Genomic DNA, 18,976 nt, shown 5'->3' on the forward strand with positions numbered 1-18,976 from the left:
AACTTACCTTGCACGACTTACAACATCTTAATACACAACCGAAACATCAGTGGCACTAACAGGTTGTGTATCACATGATTACAATGTCACTTCTACATTAGCACAATATATAGCAGGTTCCGTAACCTTTAAGACCAAATGTTTCTGTAGACAAAATGACTGTTTTGACCTTAAGTACGACTGATCGAGTGTTGAAGTATTTGTATAAATGCTGTTGGCTCTTTTGCTGCTGGTTTAAATTGTTTTAGTTAGTTATCGCTCTTCTTTTTTTAAGGTTTTGTAAATTGTCGTTCAAGAAAATGCCATCTTTATTAAGAGAATGGTGTTCTTCCAGGAAAGTTTGGTATCTCTACATTGTGAGTAACAAGACAAATGCAGGAGGGGAAGGAATTAGGCCAAGACAGTTGAGTTTAAACTTTTAATCTCGGACTGATGCCTTCTTTGGCTGCGACGCAGGTGGGTTTGGTGTCTCCCGCTCCTCAAGCAAAAGCCTGAACCCACTCAAGACCAAAATATGTAAAGCTTCAATTCCCGTTTTCAGACCTGGACTGGAAACGTAATATCCGTAATAATAATAAGCTTTATTCATCCATCTTAAAAAAATAAATATACAATGGATTTACATAATTGGATCTAAAGTTAAAAATACAACGAATCCTAAACAAAGGGGCCTTGCTGCTCGCGCCATAAAAGAGTTCGCATGTCTTTTGGTTCTTGACCTTGGTATTGCTACTGGTCCTGGTGTTGATCTCAGGTTATAGCTGTAGCTTGTATTTGGCTTTGTAGTGAAAATTTGATTTGGGTGGTTTTTTATTATTTACAATTCTTTCCAGTTCACGCTTTGTCGCTACTTTTCGTCTTTCCTCCAACGTCGGGAGGGATGTTCTCTGTATCCCAATGATGTCCAGACACCTGTTTTGTGTGGACCCCAACTCATCTGCAAGGTATTTCGGCAGACCGCCCCATACTGGGGATGCATCTTCGAGGAGTGGACGTATCTTAGTACAATATACTCTGATGCCAATCTCTGTGGGTAGATTTGCTTTCCTACATTCGCGTAAGTAATACAGTCTCTTGCTGGCTTTCTTTACCGTCTGTTCAACATGATTGTTCTAACACAGGTCTTTTGCCATACCCCCAGTAACTTAAACTTTGATACCCTCTCCAAACATGAGTCATTTATTCGTAGGGCGTCCGGCTTGATAGAGTTTTTAGAAAACGAGATCCACATGTTCTTGGTTTTCTTTGGGTTCAACAGCATGTTATTTGTAGTTGCCCAGTTCCGAAGGCCATCAAGTACTTCCTGCATGTTTGATAATTCACCAATTGGTATACTTTCAAACGCTGTGCAGCCATCAGCGTACTTACACATCTGTACACGATCATGCAGTTGTACAGGTATAGAGTCATCAAAGTCATCTTTGAAGATACTGAACAATAAAGGGGATATAACAGATCCTTGTGGTACACCGCCCTGCTGGGCATGTCCGTGTCGTTGATAGGACACCAGGGAATTTGACTTGTTGTGTTCTGTCTTGGAGAAAGTTCCGTAACCACTGCCACAAGGACTTATTGATCTTTCTTTCCTAAGCTTTGATAGAAGAATCGAGTGGTCGACCAGGACGAGGGCCTTGCTAAAATCAATGAATAAGGAATGGATGGCTTTTTTTCTCCTGTTATGTTGTCGGAATCGTCAAACCATGTTTGTGTTATGTTTACAAGGGCAGATACGGTCGAACGCGTACGACCATGAGAAAAAGCATGTTGATTTTCTTTGACTCTAAAGGCATCCTTATTTAGCATTATTTGGACCTTCTCCAGGACTTTACCAAGGACAGGTAATACTCCATTTTCAGGGTCCAAACTTAAATGGTTGAAGTCTATACCCATACGGTTAAAAAACCATGTCCCACATACCCAAACACCTAAATGGCTTCTCCCCCCGGAGAGGGTTGCAAATCTCCATGTCAATGTCTGACATGCCTGTTCTTCTTCTTAGCTCAGTGGCAGAGCATTCGAACTAGTAATCCGAAGGTCTCGGAGGGATCTCCTGATAGAAGCACTCGGATTTCCTTTTTCCGAGTATGCCTTTATCAGTCAATGAAGAACATCATTTTAATACGCACATTAATTTTTATCTGTTTATTTTGTAATTTATCCAGAAAGCATCAGCTAAGTTTGTGATTTTGTTATTGACATGCAGTCAATTCATTTTGCTACCCCCAATATTGCACACTGTTCAAGACTCTTTTAACACCTGTAGACGAAAGGACTTACCCAGTTTAGACCAAATGAGGTATTACAATGTACACACCTGACGTCGGGACTTTGCAAAGTTCATTTGGCGGGGTTTAGGTTTTGTGTGTTGCTGTATGAAGGTGGATTCGACTTTTGAACCAGAATTGTCTAAGAATACTTCGTGTCAAGAGAAGTGCTGCCGTGAGCACGAAGGAGACTAGTGAGTACACTTTCAGACCATTGGTCTTTCAGAGTTCAAACGAATAAACTTAGGGTGTGGTGTGGGACCAAATTGGGCCCCTTGTGCTGGGAAAAGTAGACTTTTTACTGTCGAGAGGCCAGTGTATATCGCAAACGATATTCCGGCCCTGTGACTTAGACTGGCAGCCTGAGTACAGAGAAAAGGCTCTGAGGAGAGTTGAGTGCCAGTTGTGGGTATATGTTTTGTTCAATCTGTTGAAATATAAACGCAGGTAGTACCACAAAACCATACAACATAACTATAAACCCAAATTACATCAGCGAGGATTGATAATGATTTTCCACGTACTCAAAACATAATGCAACTTGATCAACAGCGTATTCACTGAAGATTTACTGGAGTGCATCAGTTCTTAATTAATTTCCATGGTCGGTGACTGAATCTATGTATTTTACTATAAAACGCAGCAAAGAAAGATATTTTCATTTTCGATTTGGTTACTTCCGGGTGATCTGCATGCAGGGAAAATTGACCAATCATTAACCTGGGATGAGAGTTTTAATCAGGCCGCGTTTACATGAAGGGACCCTTCATGCCGGCAACCTCGTTCCCAGGGTTTTTCCTTTGTAAATTGGGGAGAGGAGGAAAGGGAAAAAAAGGAACGAGGCTGTTCATGCCGGCCGACGTGACTGTAACGCCATCTTGGATTGGATGTCAAAGACTACGCGTGCGCTACCCCTTCCAGACTCCTAGCAGAGTTATTTCTTGCTGGAACGAACAGTTGTATCTCGTTTACATGACTTCTGAATGAGTTTTCGCACCGGAATGTGAATGTCGCTCCGGTACAGTGACCGGATGAAGTCTCACTGGTTTGACTAGGGGTATTACGTAAGCGAATACAGAAACACAAGAGGGAACCGGTGTGAACGCGCACCGGAATCAAAGTCGCGCAGGTAGCGTGTAAACAACACCTACTAAAAATTTCATTTTTCCTGACATTGAGCGAGACCTGGCACAAGGTTTAACACCAGACTGTTAACCTGCCACACCGCCAATTCGACCAGATTGGTGGCCATATTGAAAGGGGTTACACTATACTTTACCTAGGCATATTAAGAGTATGAACCGTCGGTTGTCCAGCAGATATCCCCTACCTCGTATACAATATATTTATCGTTTACCAGTTGCATGCTGTGAGTATTTATGTGTTGGCTCTAACATACCAGCGGTTATCATACGGAAGTCTTCAAAGCAGTAGAACTTATTCCTTTCTAACGGCTGTACAAAGCGTGAAGGATTGAAGAAAGAAGAAGAAGAAGAAGAAGAAGAAGAAGAAGAAGAAGAAGAAGAAGAAGAAGAAGAAGTTCTAAGGAGGAAGGATACAGACACTGACTATACACAATGACACTGACATACTCTCTTGCACTGATTGCTGACAAAACAGGGCGGCAGGTTAATCAGGAATTTGCTGAATATATTTTGTCATCGTCCTCTGCAAAGCACATGTAAAGTTGAGAAATTCTGTAGGTGCTGAAATCATGAACACACTGTTCTCTGGGGTGTATTTTTACTTAGAGTAACCAGTTTAATTCACTAAATGCCAGTGCCGACATGACAAAGCAGTTGGAGGGATACGGACCACGGAGCCTTTAATCGGGGATGTCATTGTTAATATAAGTTACAGTTAAACCGTGTCCTTAGGCCACAACAAGTGTGACCGTAAGTGTGATGTCAGATTTGATGGTCGTGCATATATTATATGTTGTAGCCACAGCGGCGGAGAGGTCCGGAAAGTCCGTCTATGTAAGGTAGAACCGCTGTGAACGGGTCTTACTTAGTCTCTGCAAAAAAGAAGGTTAACAGAAACAAGAACAGATGACACATGTTCAGAGATAACTGATAGTCATGTCACACTGAAACATTTCCTCCAGTCATGTAAACACTTGACAATACCGAATTTTACTGATTGAGGGTGCCGTGAATCATACGCTAATTATTGATCAGTGTGTTGGTTGTTGCCGGTATTGTTACGGGGAAAAAAAACGAAAAAAGGGATAAATTACAAGATGACGTCCACCGGATAACAATCGCACCGACAGCTTCTTGTTTTCGTCCATCAGACAATCGATCTTAATTTTCGATTTATCGATTATTATTGATTGACAATTAATCGTCTGGACTTCAGTTTTTTTCATCAGTTAGGATGTCATCAGTCTAGTGTTGTTCCATACACTTCAATTGCCTACAGCCTTCTAACAAAGCACCTTTTTCTGTCAACGACGAATACTTAAGAATTGGTTCATGCTTAGTGTGCGTATATCGAGTTATGGATGCACGCGGGAAGTTTGGAGAGCACGAGAGAAGCGTAAGAGTTGCTCGAGGCGTAGCCGAGAGCAACTCTAGCTTCTTGAGTGCTCTCCAAACTTCCCAAGTGCATCCATAACTCGATATACGCACAACTAAAAGCATGAACCAATTCTTTTATAACATAGTGAAAATAAAGTAAACGACTCCTGGGAAACAGGTTTTGTTCCTGATAAATTACAAAATTCTCTGAAAAAAAAGGTGAAAGTAGTTTCTCATATCGGTTTAATCTTAACGTTTCATTAACTTCGACAAGCTCTTATAAATATACATTTTTTATGGTGTTGTCTCTCTGTAAAAAGTTTTTATAACATAGCGCGCGCATGCTTTCTTCACCTGACTTGCACACGTCATCGGATGGACGCACGGCCGTGCGTATGTTCAGAAATGTACCATGATGACGCCAATAGGAATTAGATTAGGATGCACGCGCGTTATAATGACGACTGTATCTCGCATCTCACACATGCAAATTGGGCCATAATGTTTCATCTACCATTTATGATATTAATCTTCGCTTGCGTGTGACCTCAAGAGTTATCCTTCGTCCCTTAACGTCTAAAACAAGTCATCTTTTGAACGTCTGCCTTATGTCTCTTGCTCCTTCTCTCAAAAAGAGATTGAGTCCTGCATACCCAAGAGAAATGTTTTTATAACATTGAGAGGAAAATTTCTAGTGAATTCTTGAAGGGAAAACAAGCCCTACTGGTTATTGAGTAAGGGGGTTAGCTTCTAAAGGAACTGTGCTGCTGCCAGAGTTGATAATTTGGTATCTTCGTAATTTGGTCACCGTAAAGTGCTGACGTTTCGAGTGCTAGCCGAAGGGTTACGATGACAAATTACTACATAACCTCTGTTCATAAAAGCCGCAATATTCGTTCCTTTGTTCAGCGATTTTTACATGAAAGAACTGCGGAAAGTGAAAACGTTGGCCAATAGGTTGAGTAGTATGGTGACTTTTAACAAAACTGGACTATTGTATGCAGGTTTTCGTTGGTGTAAGTGTGACTTTTGGCAAATACCTCACATAATCCCTTTAAACGTGTTTCTGCCAAGCTGCATTAGAGTTTTGTGATGTATTTCAACAAATGATAGTATAGAATCCCTCTTCGTTGTAATAGGGAGATTATAGTCCAATGATTACAACATATTTAGTTTAGTCGGGATAGGTCATGTGACCATCATCCGTCCAGCATGCACTCAAGGGACGCCATTTGTCTCTTTCGTATTCACATTGATTTTTTGGTTTGGCTGTTACTTCGAGTTAAAGTAAATCATAAAGCATGACTACAGCATTGGGACAACAGTAATTTTATTAGCTTATAATTTTATCGAAATCTGAATTCTTGCTTATAATTAATAAAAATTAGCGATAAAAAATATCTTCGTTTAGTGATCACTCCGGCATTATTTCAAGCTCAAATAAGATAAAAAATAATGTGCATCTTGAAAATATAAGACGTGAAAACGATTGACTCTCAGAACACTATTTCCTTCAAACACAAACCTTGGTGCGGTCTGAATACACAGCATCAAATTAAATACAGTCGGAAAGGAAAAAGCCCAGATTCTCTTCAATATCAATGATCTTCGTTGATGTTCACTGAATCAGCAAAGACGATCGGTTATAGGACAAAACAAGAATCTGGAAACAAGATCTGGAAACGTTCATCTTCTCGGTTTTCAATAAAATATTCACTATGATCATCCGATCCGCTTTATTTTTAAGACAACTGCTTCAGATAATTCCAGCATTCCGAATTGAATGCTTAAGATTTCAAAAGTCTCCAAAGTAACTTCATATTAATTCTCCTTTGTAAATAGAGATGACAATGGTCTTACAACAAAACTTTTGCTTTAACTCTTTTTTAGCCGTGAGAAGTTGGTTTTAGTTTATAGTTGTCCAAGTCTATGAATAATTGAGCAGACTCTTCGGTTATTGAAGAAGAAGATGGTTCATTTATTCCGGTATCTTCTTTCCATCGTCTCTTGCTGTCCATCAAAGCGGTTTCTAGTTCATCTCTGGCCTCCTTTCTCCATTTCGTTCTTCTGTTTTGGAACCACGTCTTCACTTGCGTCTCTGTGAGGTTCAGTTTGGATGAAAGCTCTGCTCGTTTTATTTCTGAGACGTAGCGATTCCTGGCAAACTCCTGCTCCAAAGTGTGAACTTGATGTTGAGTGAACAAAGGTCTTTGTTTTCTTTTGCGTTGGTGGCGTCTCCTGTGTAGGTAAGCCGTTGCACCTTGGAGAAAAAAGTAGTACCTGCTGCATTAATATGATGGATTATCTGTTGTTGAGTAGAAGCGAACTCTATATAAAACCAGAAAAACATTTTGCCTGCTATGAGAGAGCGACCAGTGAAGGGTTTTGGGCTTACGGCTTACATTGTCATCGTATATTTCTCTTTCAGCTTCTTCTATACTGACTACAAAACGTTACGTCCACTACACTAGTTGAAATTTTGGCCATCAAATTTTCTGAAATATAATTGTATACTTAAGTCCTAATGGTTTTTTTTGTACATAATACCCCTCACGTTACATTGAGCTTTGATCGTTCCACAGCAAAACTGCCTTTTGACAATCAACACCGATCAACAAAAGAGATATGTTTGCATTTGGCGAAACTAACTGTATGCGGCAGTGACAGAGAATGGAAATTTTTTCTGTCGGTATTAATTTCAAGCTCGATCGACTGGATGAGAATAAAATATTCATTTCACGAGGACACCAAATAATAATATCTAAGAAAAATATTTCAAATGTCGCTTTCTGTTCTCCAATATCGTTTTCGGGCGTTTAAAAGGCATATTTGTGCGCGCTAGTTAACACAATTTGATCTGTTGAATTCTTTAGTTGACTTTTTAAGTCGCAGAAAATTCAGAGATCAGATCCGTTATCCCCAGAATTTACGAGCTGCTGACGGTTTTTCGAAAATTCTAGCTGCTCTTACTTCGCTCTCTGGCAGACCGGCACTGAAAAGTAATCAATTTTCTCTCGTTAATAAAATTTTCAGGCCAAAGCACCGAAGAAACCGCTAGGTTTTAGATCTAATTCGATCTCATTTTCTGAGATTTTTTGGCCTTCCTAATCGATTTACTGAGATGACCGCAAGGTGCCAGCCCTGATTTCAGTACTTGAACTTTTCAATGAACTCTTATTTTAATATAATATGTGATGTTCATATTTGTTCTTTAACCTTATTAAGGGGTAGCTGTCACCATGATTGTGCTGTATTTTGGTCACTGATCATGTCTGCTCAAATATTTGACAAGAACATTTTTTCTAATATGAAATTGCTGTTAGAGCACCGGAAAGTATCACGCGAATTTGAAAACCCAAAAATGTTTGTCTGTCAAAAGAAACATAACATAATTGTCTAGTTTTGTTGTAAATTATCACCCCAGTGCAATAAAGCTGTCGATTAGTGCCTCTGGCTGGAGACAGAGTAAGTGGGAATGGATTGAAACTAACGTTTTTCAATTTCTCCCATTTTTGTTTTCAAAATGCGCTTGAACAGATCACGAGTTCTTCTTTTCAAGAATTGAGTTGATCTCTTTCCTCTCGTTGTTCTAAAATTGTTTTGTAGCTATGTGAAGGTCTTATTTCACCATTTTTAATCAAACAGGTCAAAAACCTCAAGAGACGTCCTCTTTAAGGGATTTCTTCAAGGAATAACAAACTATAACCAGTTTTTAGCGACTTCTCTACAATACATGGGAAGAACTTGATGTAATCCACTGATTTCCATCCTAGCTATCCGCAGCCAAACATAATTAATTCTAATTCCAGTGTGCAACGGTATAGGGTTATCGTAAGGGACAATTATTGTGACGAGTCCATCGGTTCAACTATGTTTTTGGCCATTTATAGTGACGCAAAAATAGGTGACACTGTTTTGTTTTGGCATTTGCCATTTTGCTTCGTGGTTTTGTTTTCTCACCAGGAGGCGCACGGGGCTAAGAGCCTCAAGAGTAGTTTAGTGTAAGGCCAAAAAATAGGAAGTCCTGAGTATTTAAACCTTGTAAACTCTGGATGCATTTTATTTAGACCGTAAAACATGTAAACATTACATTGGCAGTATTTTGAAGAGCATAGTAGTTCTTAACGCTAAAGGAATGTAAGCCGGTCTGTACCATCACTATCACCAGGGGTTAGATGGCGCTAACTGCGCAAAGCTCCAACCGCTAAACTGTTTGCAGTACGTTATGAAAATCTTTTTAGAAATAAGTTTTTTAATTGCTAAACTACCTCGAAAAAACTGATGCGATTTCGAGCTATCTTCCATGATCCCCTTTGGTCACACTGAACTTTGATAAATTTAGCAGCGGTATTCTGTGAGAGCGAAGAGGTGACCGTGACACAGAGCACATCAACGCTTTAAATCCATCAATAATCCGTAGGAGAGAATTTTTCTTTCGCGTCAGTTAATAACACTTGATGAGAGCCAAATGCCATTGAAACGAGAAAATCTTGAATATGGAAACGGAAAAAAATCTCCAGCCCTACAAATTTTATGTTGTATATTCATCCAATGTAAAATTAATTGCCTTGATCATTATTTTGTCAAATGGCTCAGCAATATAAAATTCATCAGAAAGAGGTAAACGTACATGTGATAATAGCCTGTAAAGGTACTACTCGCGAAATTTCAGCTATTTTACCGCCAGCTCACAACTCAACTCGAATCCGAGAGCTCGAACTCGAGATAGTGGATAATGAGCATGGTTTCAGTGGAGAACTTTTAGTTCAACTCAACAAAATAAATAAAACAACAAAACTTACTGTGTTTTGATACAGTTACAAATGAGCAGCTAATTCGCATTCAGTCTTGTATGCATTATTTCCTTCTAAGTTTACAGCTCAGTTACACAAGGATAACTGAATAACTGGAATCGGTACGCGAAGAAATTATTAAATGTGCCGAATGGAAAGAAGCATTCCAATTGGTATTTATAATCAACTCGTGGTAGCATTCAGGCATTGCCATGCTGGTTCTAAATCAAATTTCTCTCCATCAAAGTCTTGTTGACACTCCATAAATCATGTCGCTCTTTGCATCGTGCAAAACGGGTGCGTACGAGAACGAATGGCCCACCAATGAGGCGAAAACCTCGTTAATCCCGACACAATAGTGTATAGCACTTTTATGAGAGTATCACTCGCGCCTTTTGAACTCACACCCACTCAAATTTACCTGGTAAAAATCTCATGAAGCGAGTTCCAAGGAGCCATGGAGGAAAGTGACTTGCTGCAGCGAGCCACTGTGCTGTTCTGTAAGAAGACAATCCTGCCTCCATATTGAACCCAACTGAGGGCCTTATAGGCTGAGGGACGATAGGAATGATCGGACGACTGTTTTCGTTTGAAATCTCTGCGCATTTATCGTTCGCTTCGTCAGAAAGATTCAAAATGCTTTTTATGGAGAACGGGTTGTCAAAAACTGGCTGTGCTTGCGGCAGAACTTCTCGACCTAAAGACGCCATTGTGGGATGGTGTTTTTGGGCGGTAGGTTGGTGTGAAAAACAGCACTTTAGGCCGCCAAAGGGACTCCACAACTAAAGTAGATTGGAGACACAAAGCCTGTATATTGATGCCCAATTAGTGCTATCACTCACTCTTCTACACTTGGAAATGTCAATTAGTATCGATTTCACCACTAGAATTGATGTCAGGCTATGTTTCAGGGTACGCCGTTATATGTCTTATATTGGTTTTGCAAGCTCCAGAGCTTTCATCGTAGCAACGTTAACTTTGTTTAATTCTTTGCTTCTTCCATTAAAATAATCCAAAATAACTCCTAAATCTTCAAAGCTTTCGAAGCAAACAGAATTATGTTTTTTAACTTCCGGTTGAGGTAATTTACTGACCGGAAAAGGATAGTCTAAATTTATAACGGTGTAACAAATACGTACAAATTCGAAGCTCACCGAAGACACTGATATAGCCTTTTTAAATTTCCTGAGAGGTTGAGGCGAAAATATTAAATAAAGAATGCAATAGCATATCTAGAGTCACATTGTTCAAAATTACTATCCGTAATTGAGCTGTTTTAAGATCACCGGGGATTTCCTGTTTTCAAATGTATTGAGCTAGATAAGCTAATTTCCGTCGTGCGACATTTTTGTCTTTTCTTGTGATAGTTTGCTATGATGAAGGTAAACCCAAAATCACTGTTAATTATGTGAAAATTAATTTCACCGGCTTCATAAATCATTGTACAAGTTCTCTTTTACCAGGTCAGAGGGTTATTTTGTTGTACTCATGCATACGAAAAACATCTGTAACTCAATTGTCTCTGAGAGCAGAGTTTAACATGAAGTACACTGAATCTTCCTTGTTATAAGCTGTATTAGGCACTTGGCAAGGCATCAAAACAGAACATATATTATATATGTAAGCAGTGCAAATGACCTTAACTTGGTGCATCCCACTGGTGCACGAAAGGTCTCAGATTCCACCCTCGTCGGAACGCAGATTATTTATATTTTTCCAAAGCTCATGACAAAAAAATATATAAAATAAAATAAAAACAGTTTACTGTGTTTACTTGTATCCTCTATGCACAATTCTCATGCTGTTTTATCATGATAAGTATTCTGACAAAAGCAAGGCGGTCTTTATAAAATAATGTCGAAAGGATGTCTGTAGATCAAAGAGGGACACTAATCTTGTTCAGCTATACCTTGTATAATAAAGAAACTTCATAAAGATGTTGTTTTCGCTGCCTTTTTGGCCCTTAAACTATGACAAGAAATAATCATTTTGTCATTGTTGTTGTTGTGTCCTTGTTGTCTAAAAAGTATTGAAAGTTTCACGAATGAATACCCTGTCGAATCAATGATAAACTGGAAAAAAAGTCCTCGATTGATATCATATATCGACACTTTTATTTGCCTGAATACTTCAATTTATTTTATTACGGATTAAGAACACCTGTTGATTTGTGCAATCATTTGAGGTTTGGCTCGCGTGCAGTGAAAATGACAGTTATCCGTGGACAGGATTTCAGGAATGATTTACGTAGCTTATGTAATACTAAGCATTTTATGTAGCGATACTGCCTTTCACGCTAATTACATTCTTTTAAAGAACAGCAAAACATGTACTCTTATAATTGTCAAGAACTGCTCCATAAATCCTCGCTCAGCACTATTTGCCGGCTCGGATAGTGATTGAATTTCTTTGTGTCCGCAAATATACTCAATACATTTTATACAAAAAATCAACCAAAAGGTCGAATCGATGATGGCGCAGTTGAGCGGCGAATGCATTTGTAAAGAAATAGCGATGACAGTAATCAAATCAAGATCATTTTTGGTGTTGTCTGCTTTTAAAAACAACAAGTGTCCCCTTAAAGTGTTAGTAATCTAATGCGTCAGCACGTCGCTGAGTCGTTTGCGCATTTTTTCAAGAAGTCATCGGGGCAAGACCTCACAGGGATTCTCATTTTAGTGTGGAATTCAGTGTGGTGGAATTTGGAAGGTCAAAAAGCGCTTCAATAGCCTTCCTGTCAGTGACGCCTTTCGTTGTCTTTTGAAATTTTCAAGAATTTTGCACGGAACTATTTTACAGATGTGTAGACCAATACTTTGCTTTTGATTTTCAGATTTAACGGGAAAAAAGTCCCAGAAATTCGATTTACTCTTCTCTCTTTCTTGCTGTGGACCTTAGCAGGACTGTAACAAGTGATTAAGCAGGCAGTTTTTTTTAGTAAAACAGAGGACGACAAAGAAGACGAAGAGAGAAGAGGCAGCCTGGGGGTTATTTTGTATGACCTTAGATCCGAAGCATTTCTCTCCGGCCTTGTGTGTAACTGGAGGAACTGAGCCTACATTTTACACACTGATTAATCACTTACGATGGTCAAGAATAATACTGAGAGGCACTCATGGTAGTACCTAACTTGTGACCTCTTTATGGTGTTTTACATGATCAAAAACTAAAATGGATCAAAAATAATAAAATTATCAAAGGTATAACGTCAAAGTTAAGATGCTTGTTTAAAAAGATGAGTTTAAACAATTCCAAAACGTTTGCTACTGCGTAATGTTTTCAGGAGGAGATTTTTTTTATAACTAAAAAGGCTTGTCGATTTTCGTGTCGCAAATCTCAATGATCTATTTGGAGTGTACCTAGCAATAAGCTCATTAATATAACAGCAGGGGAACAAATCATTTAAAGCTGTAAACGTCAACAACAAGATCTTAAAGTTCACGCGTTCGCGGAGTAGATCAGTTGGCCGATGAGTGTATACTTGTCAGTCAGGTAAATAAGCCTAGGCTGCAATTTGGCCGGATTGAAGCTTTTTAAAGTACTTGCGTTGCGACATAAAAAACAAAAGAGAATCACAATGATCTGTTCATGACGTAACTAAAACATACACCAGAATTTCAGTAGCCTAGTTGCTGCGAAAGAAACCTTTCTTATTTGTTTTGCTGGTGGTGAACGGCGATTTGCAGATTACAGTAACATTCTTTTTCATAGATAGTGAGCGGTCAAACACACCTCAGTGCTCTCTACTGACGAAGAGCAATGCATGATTTTATCGCTAGTACTTGATTGCAGATTGGCAGTGATGGCTGACAATTTGGGTCTAAAACCAATACAGTTCAGTTTATCTTTGTTTAATTTAAAAGAGATCCACGCATCTATGTCATACACACAAGCATTAATACTTATGTAAGAGCGAGTTGGTTGACCTTTATTCTGGAGTAAGAAAACATAAAATGATTACGATTTCATAAGAGGTTTTTGAACTTACCGGAATCTGAGTGCGACCAAAAATGTTTCAAATACGCCTTCCCGAGTTTACCTAAGACGAACTGAGAAATCTAGATACCGTTCCATTTATTTTTATTCCGGAAAACGGTCAATCGAAGGCGACAACTACACTGAGAATAGGTTTGGGTGTTAGGGTGCTTGATTTTTATGCCTTTTTTATTGCACTATTTAAAGTCTGGTAACGATAGCGCGAAACTATAATATCTTATGCCAAAAAAAAAAACTTTGAAAAAAAAACTTTGAAGAATCTTATTAGCTTTATTGAATTAGGAACTCTGTCATTCAAAGAAACACCTGTTAGATTTGATGTTAGACAGTTCACAGGAAGGAACCTGGATCAGATGCTTCCGATTTTATGGTCATCGTAAAAGACAAGCTACCAATAATTCAAACCTAAACCTAAACAAGTATCAAATCAAATATCGTTCGAGAACAATTGTATATGTTATGTGTTACATAGCGTGGCCAGTAGGTGATTTTTTCCATTTTTAACATTTGCATGGTTATGACGTCACTTCCGTTGACGCCCTCGGGCCCAAAATAATGATTATTGGCTCTTAATTTTAATTTAAAAGCCGTTCTCCGATTGATTTCTCACGCGGCATAGTATAAAAATATGTTAAATGTGTTCTGGTATAAAGGTCAGTCAAGATAGGAGGCAGACAACTTTACTCTATATAAACAGGTCCTTGGATGGCATCTTAATCGATTTTAAAGAGGCATTTGACTTCATCGATAGAAATTTTAGGGTTTCCTCGCAGTAAAAAATAATTTCATAAAGCAAGGATATCATTCGATATCAGATTTTGTAGGTGCACCGCATTGTACTCTTTCTTTCTTTCCTTCTTTTCCTTGTTTCCTTGTTTCATTCATTAATTCATTTATTAATATTTTCTTTCCATTTCTTTCTTTCTTTTTTTCTTTCTATTTCTTTCTTTCTTTCTTTCTTTCTTTCTTTCTTTCTTTCTTTCTTTCTTTCTTTCTTTCTTTCTTTCTATTACTTTCTTTCTATTTCTTTCTTTCTTTCTTTCTTTCTTTCTTTATTGACAATTGTCTGTAATTTCGTTCTTTCTTTCTTTCTCTCTTAAGCACCCGTCAGCTGGCTCAGTCAGTCTAAATGTAATACAACCACCATCCTCAACTGTAAAACAGATATATCCACCACGAGGTTCTATAAAAAAAGAAGATCTCTGTTGGAGTCAAGTTGATAGAGTCAAGTTGTTAGAATTCTTGTAAGGTGAAAATCTCTAATTATGGCATACATTCACAATTTTGAATTGTAGCAGACCCTGGCACTTTCGAAACTAAAAGTACTACGGTTCACGGAGGAAGACGAAAAAAGATTTCTGTTCCGTTTTCTTAAAACGACCTGGCCATGCTAAAATATTTTTGCTTGCTTTTTGTGTAATCGCTAACCTTTAAGCGAGGTTTCGTCTTCCAGTCTCCTTTGAAACAACTGGAAACCCAGTGAGAGAATTAAAAACTCGAGCAAAACTCGATCTGAAACCAATCCATTACAACCCAGTGATTACACAATTCTTTTTGTAATTCTAACTCTTCTAGAAATCGTAGAATTCCATTTCAGCGTATTCCATGAAAAAACGATTCTTTGTTCGCATTTACTATCAAATTTATTATATATTTCTTTTTAATATCATTGTGCCTTTCTTTTGTTCTTAGGGAAAAGGTCCCTAAGGAATTAGAAAACTAAAGAATATCTCTTTCTCGCCCTACTTGTCACTTTACACTTGTCATAATATTATTTTCCCCCCAAACTGAGAAATTCAAGGAAATTATTAAGAAGAAAGCTTCAATGACGGCAATATTTAAATGAAGACAGGCAAAACACCGGTAAAGGAACACGAGGTAAGACACAAATTATCCGGCAGCTTAAAATGGAACAACTCCAATTATAGTGGCACAGAGTAATAAATAACGCGCGAGTAATATAATGACTGTACTGATCTCGGAATGTTTCAGCCACTGACTCTGATTACTATTATTAATATTTTTAGCAGTAAACCTAGTGAAGTGTGAAATAACAATGAAAAAAAAAACATTCTATAAGTGTACATTGTAATAACGTGGAGATAGATAACAGAGGAGAGTATCAACAGAGAAAATTAAAACACATGATGTCACTGATTACAATCACCAGTGATTAATAAGTGATGGTGGTGTGTTTCCCCTGACAGGAAGGCGTGTCTTTTTTTTTTTACTTAGAATGCTGCCACCTTGCCAAACTGGTGAGGTTTTCTTCACAACAAAAGAATCAGCTAGATCGCTTACCGTGAAAAACAAAAACGTCCTTAGAGCTTAAAATGATCTAGTGTTAAAGACACTGGAACAACATCAATAGCGCGTGATTATAATCACTGCTGTGTGTTTTTACAAACAGGTTGTCATACCCGGACAGAATAAATTTCTCTAGAGCGTACCTTTAAACATTTAATTTCAACAAGTTACTTAAGAATCATTTCAAATATCCTATATTCTTTTATTAGGTCAGTTCATATTGCATAAGTAATTGTTACATGTTTAAAGCTGAAAAATCCTGGGGTTTTTTCTGTCAGGGGGTGGAGCACAACCTGCTAAACACCGAACATGAAAAATATTTTCTTAGCATAACTTGTAAAACCTTTGTCCAGTTAAAAGCTGCCGGCATTTGATGAAGAGGTCCCCGAGAGAGTCTGTTAGAAACCAATAAAGTAGCTCTCGCTTAGGGTTAAAGCATCAGTTCAGGTGAGTCCCTATGTTAGGCTAACTGCTTTAAGACACGTGTAAGCACTTTAGTTTATGAGTTAGTAATGTGTTAGGTAAGGAATTAAGTTAGATTTTACACCATCGATGAAATCCACGTGTTGGTTCAGTCAATCTGTGAGGAAGATAAGCTAGGGAAAATGCGATGGTATGAAAACCCTTGCGGTGAACCCGGTGAAAAGCAAAGCTGGGGTGGTTTGGAGGATGATAGGGTACCATTTTGGCTCGGAAACGAAACTCATTCCCAGAAAAGGCAGATAGGAGCTTTACTTCAAGAAGGGAGTGACAGAAAAGCCGATGAAATTTAAGTGTTGGTATGTCGAGGTTGGAGGAGGGGATAAAAGCTGAGTTGTAATGCGTTTACAGAGACGAATCTGAGAGTAAAAGGGAAAATTTTAAAATTGTAATCTTCCCACCAATAATAAAGAAGATTGGCAACCACAGCTGACTGTGCTACGTTTCATTTGTATATATACCTGATTTTAATCGAAACTGACTTCCAATGTTCAGGAAAATATCCCATTTGGCCGGTTTTAGACACTAAATCTAACCAGAACATCTGACATCCAACAGCAAATTAGAGTCTTGCCATATCCATGTCTTCAAAGTCATCAAGCTTCATGTAGCCTGTAATTTAAATCTAAGAAAAGCTGGAACCATGTTAAGCCAGTAATGTAACTCAATCAACAAAAGAAACAAGAAATGGTCTCCCCCACCCCACACCCCCCCCCCCCCCATCCAATTACAATTTACTGCCAGAGATATCAACTAACTTGGACAGGATCTGCTATGCAATGCAGTTCCCATTTCACTGAAAACAAAACAAGCATCTTGGTTACGTACTCAATGAAAATTCCCTTCTTAATTTAATACGTTCACTTGATGAATAGGTCTCATCTGTGAACATTTACTTGACAAAATTCTGACCCACCCTACCTCCCTGGATTTAAAGGGAGGGATCCCGAGTAGACGTGGCCTCTTAGCTTTGCTCTTAGTTTACGTAGGCCATCTTTGACGGCATGCCCCCTATGAAATAATCAGCCACGCTAGGAAGAAGGCTGCCTACGGCTGTGCTCCCATCCAGGTTCCAGAGTAAGATTTTGACATCCTTTTCAAAACTCCAGCTCAGTTAGTATGCTGATATTTCTTGTTAAGTTTGGTTTTGAAGAAACAAATGAAAGTCCTATCGACAACGATCAGGCTTCCTTTCTTGCTAGCCTCATTATATTCATTCCAACAAACAAACACAATAATTTCATAGCCCAGTGCACGCGCTAACAAGCAACACGCGTATCAGTAAAATAATAATTAGCCGCTGCTTTTGTAATATAGGTTTACATCCTTTTTGGTATCAATTTGTTAGCACTGCTGCTTTCTGAAGACTACAGGTTAGTATTAAATCTTTTTCAGTATATCTTTTTCATCTCATCAATAACCACCATCTATCACAGAACTTTTAAACATCTGCAGTTGCAAATAAACACAGCTGAGCATGCGTAATATAATTAGCCATGCACCGCAATGTTAAATGCTGTGACCACACGCAGTGAAGCAAACGGAAAAATTGTTCTAGACTCTAACAAGTTAGAGATGTGGCGATCAAGAAAAATATAACGATACCTGTCCAAAGGCATAGAAACAGAGGTATATCTTTCATCTTTTTGTTTATTTTGATATTAACATCAGATCGACAATGCTTTTTTCCAATGATTTTACATTAGTAACAGTCGGCTTTTAACGGAAAAGAAGGCATAATTTCCGAGCCTTGGTTTTGTTCGTAACCTTAACCTTGGTGCGGACTGTACCACTGATTAAAGTTTGTATTGAATTTTTAAAGAACTCAGCAATGGTTAACAGCTTGCCTCGCTGAGCTTTCCCTAAACGGCATATAGAAAAAAACAAAAAACAAAGAATCAAGTTCGCTTCTCGATTCGTTGTGCGCTTGAACCGCTTATGAAAGCGATGTTAACTGGAATAAAAAGCTACGTTGGAAAGTGTTTACAGTGGGACACCTAGTTAAAAAAAGAACGAAAATTCGCGGGACCTTAAGCCATACTGTTGATATTTTTCATCTTTTTAAATTAGGGTGAAATTACTTATTATTTAAACATTATCCAAGATATAGCACGCGCGTGTAGTATTATGAAGGTTGCGATTTCATTATTCAAATTTCCCTTTCAGGTTCAATAAGATGACTTCGTTGACGAAGAGTTATCACAAAGCAAAAAGCACTACTGGTTCTATTCAGTTTAGTCAAGAAGCCGTAGATCATCTTCTTTTTGGCCCGCTCATGAACCGAAAAGGTGCACTTCATGATTTTATGGAAGGTAAGGATTGTCAGGGCTATAAAATTCAATTATGTTGTAAGTAATATATTTGCGATCCTTTTACCTGTAACGTAGTCGTTTTTTAGTATTCTGGTTTGTGTTCCGATTTAAAAGTTACTCAAGTTAAAGCGACATAAAACAAAAATTAAACAGAGATACTATATCAAATACAGCAGATAAAATATAATCATCCAAAAACTTCTTGGTAGAGTCTATGCTAAATGATATGCCTGGAGTTGTATTTATGTTATTGTTGAGTATGAAGTGGGTGTTTCCCTGCCGATGTTCGCCGCTAACTATTT

At 38.3% G+C, this 18,976-nt stretch overlaps 1 protein-coding gene across 1 annotated transcript; it reads right to left on the reverse strand.

The window, feature by feature from the left end:
• Positions 1-6,293: 6,293 nt before the first annotated feature.
• On the reverse strand, positions 6,294-10,324 carry LOC146488627 (homeobox protein MSX-1-like). Its single transcript, XM_085116807.1, has 2 exons — positions 10,001-10,324; positions 6,294-7,046 (listed from the first exon to the last, which is right to left on the reverse strand). The coding sequence occupies exons 1-2, from the start codon at positions 10,287-10,289 to the stop codon at positions 6,673-6,675; spliced, it is 663 nt and encodes a 220-aa protein (XP_084972933.1). The 5' UTR covers positions 10,290-10,324; the 3' UTR covers positions 6,294-6,672.
• Between the last annotated feature and the right edge of the window lie 8,652 nt (positions 10,325-18,976).

This window comes from Pavona decussata, unplaced genomic scaffold, assembly GCF_977016875.1.
Source record: "Pavona decussata unplaced genomic scaffold, jaPavDecu1.1 SCAFFOLD_9, whole genome shotgun sequence".
NCBI classification, from domain to species: Eukaryota; Metazoa; Cnidaria; class Anthozoa; order Scleractinia; family Agariciidae; genus Pavona; species Pavona decussata.

Excerpts from the sequence above, each read along its gene's own strand:
- LOC146488627 (XM_085116807.1), bottom strand. The coding sequence starts at position 10,289 with ATGGCGTCTTTAGGTCGAGAAGTTCTGCCGCAAGCACAGCCAGTTTTT. Across the intron at positions 7,047-10,000 it reads CTTCATGAGATTTTTACCAG|GTGCAACGGCTTACCTACAC; the intron begins GTAAATTTGAGT and ends TTTTTCTCCAAG.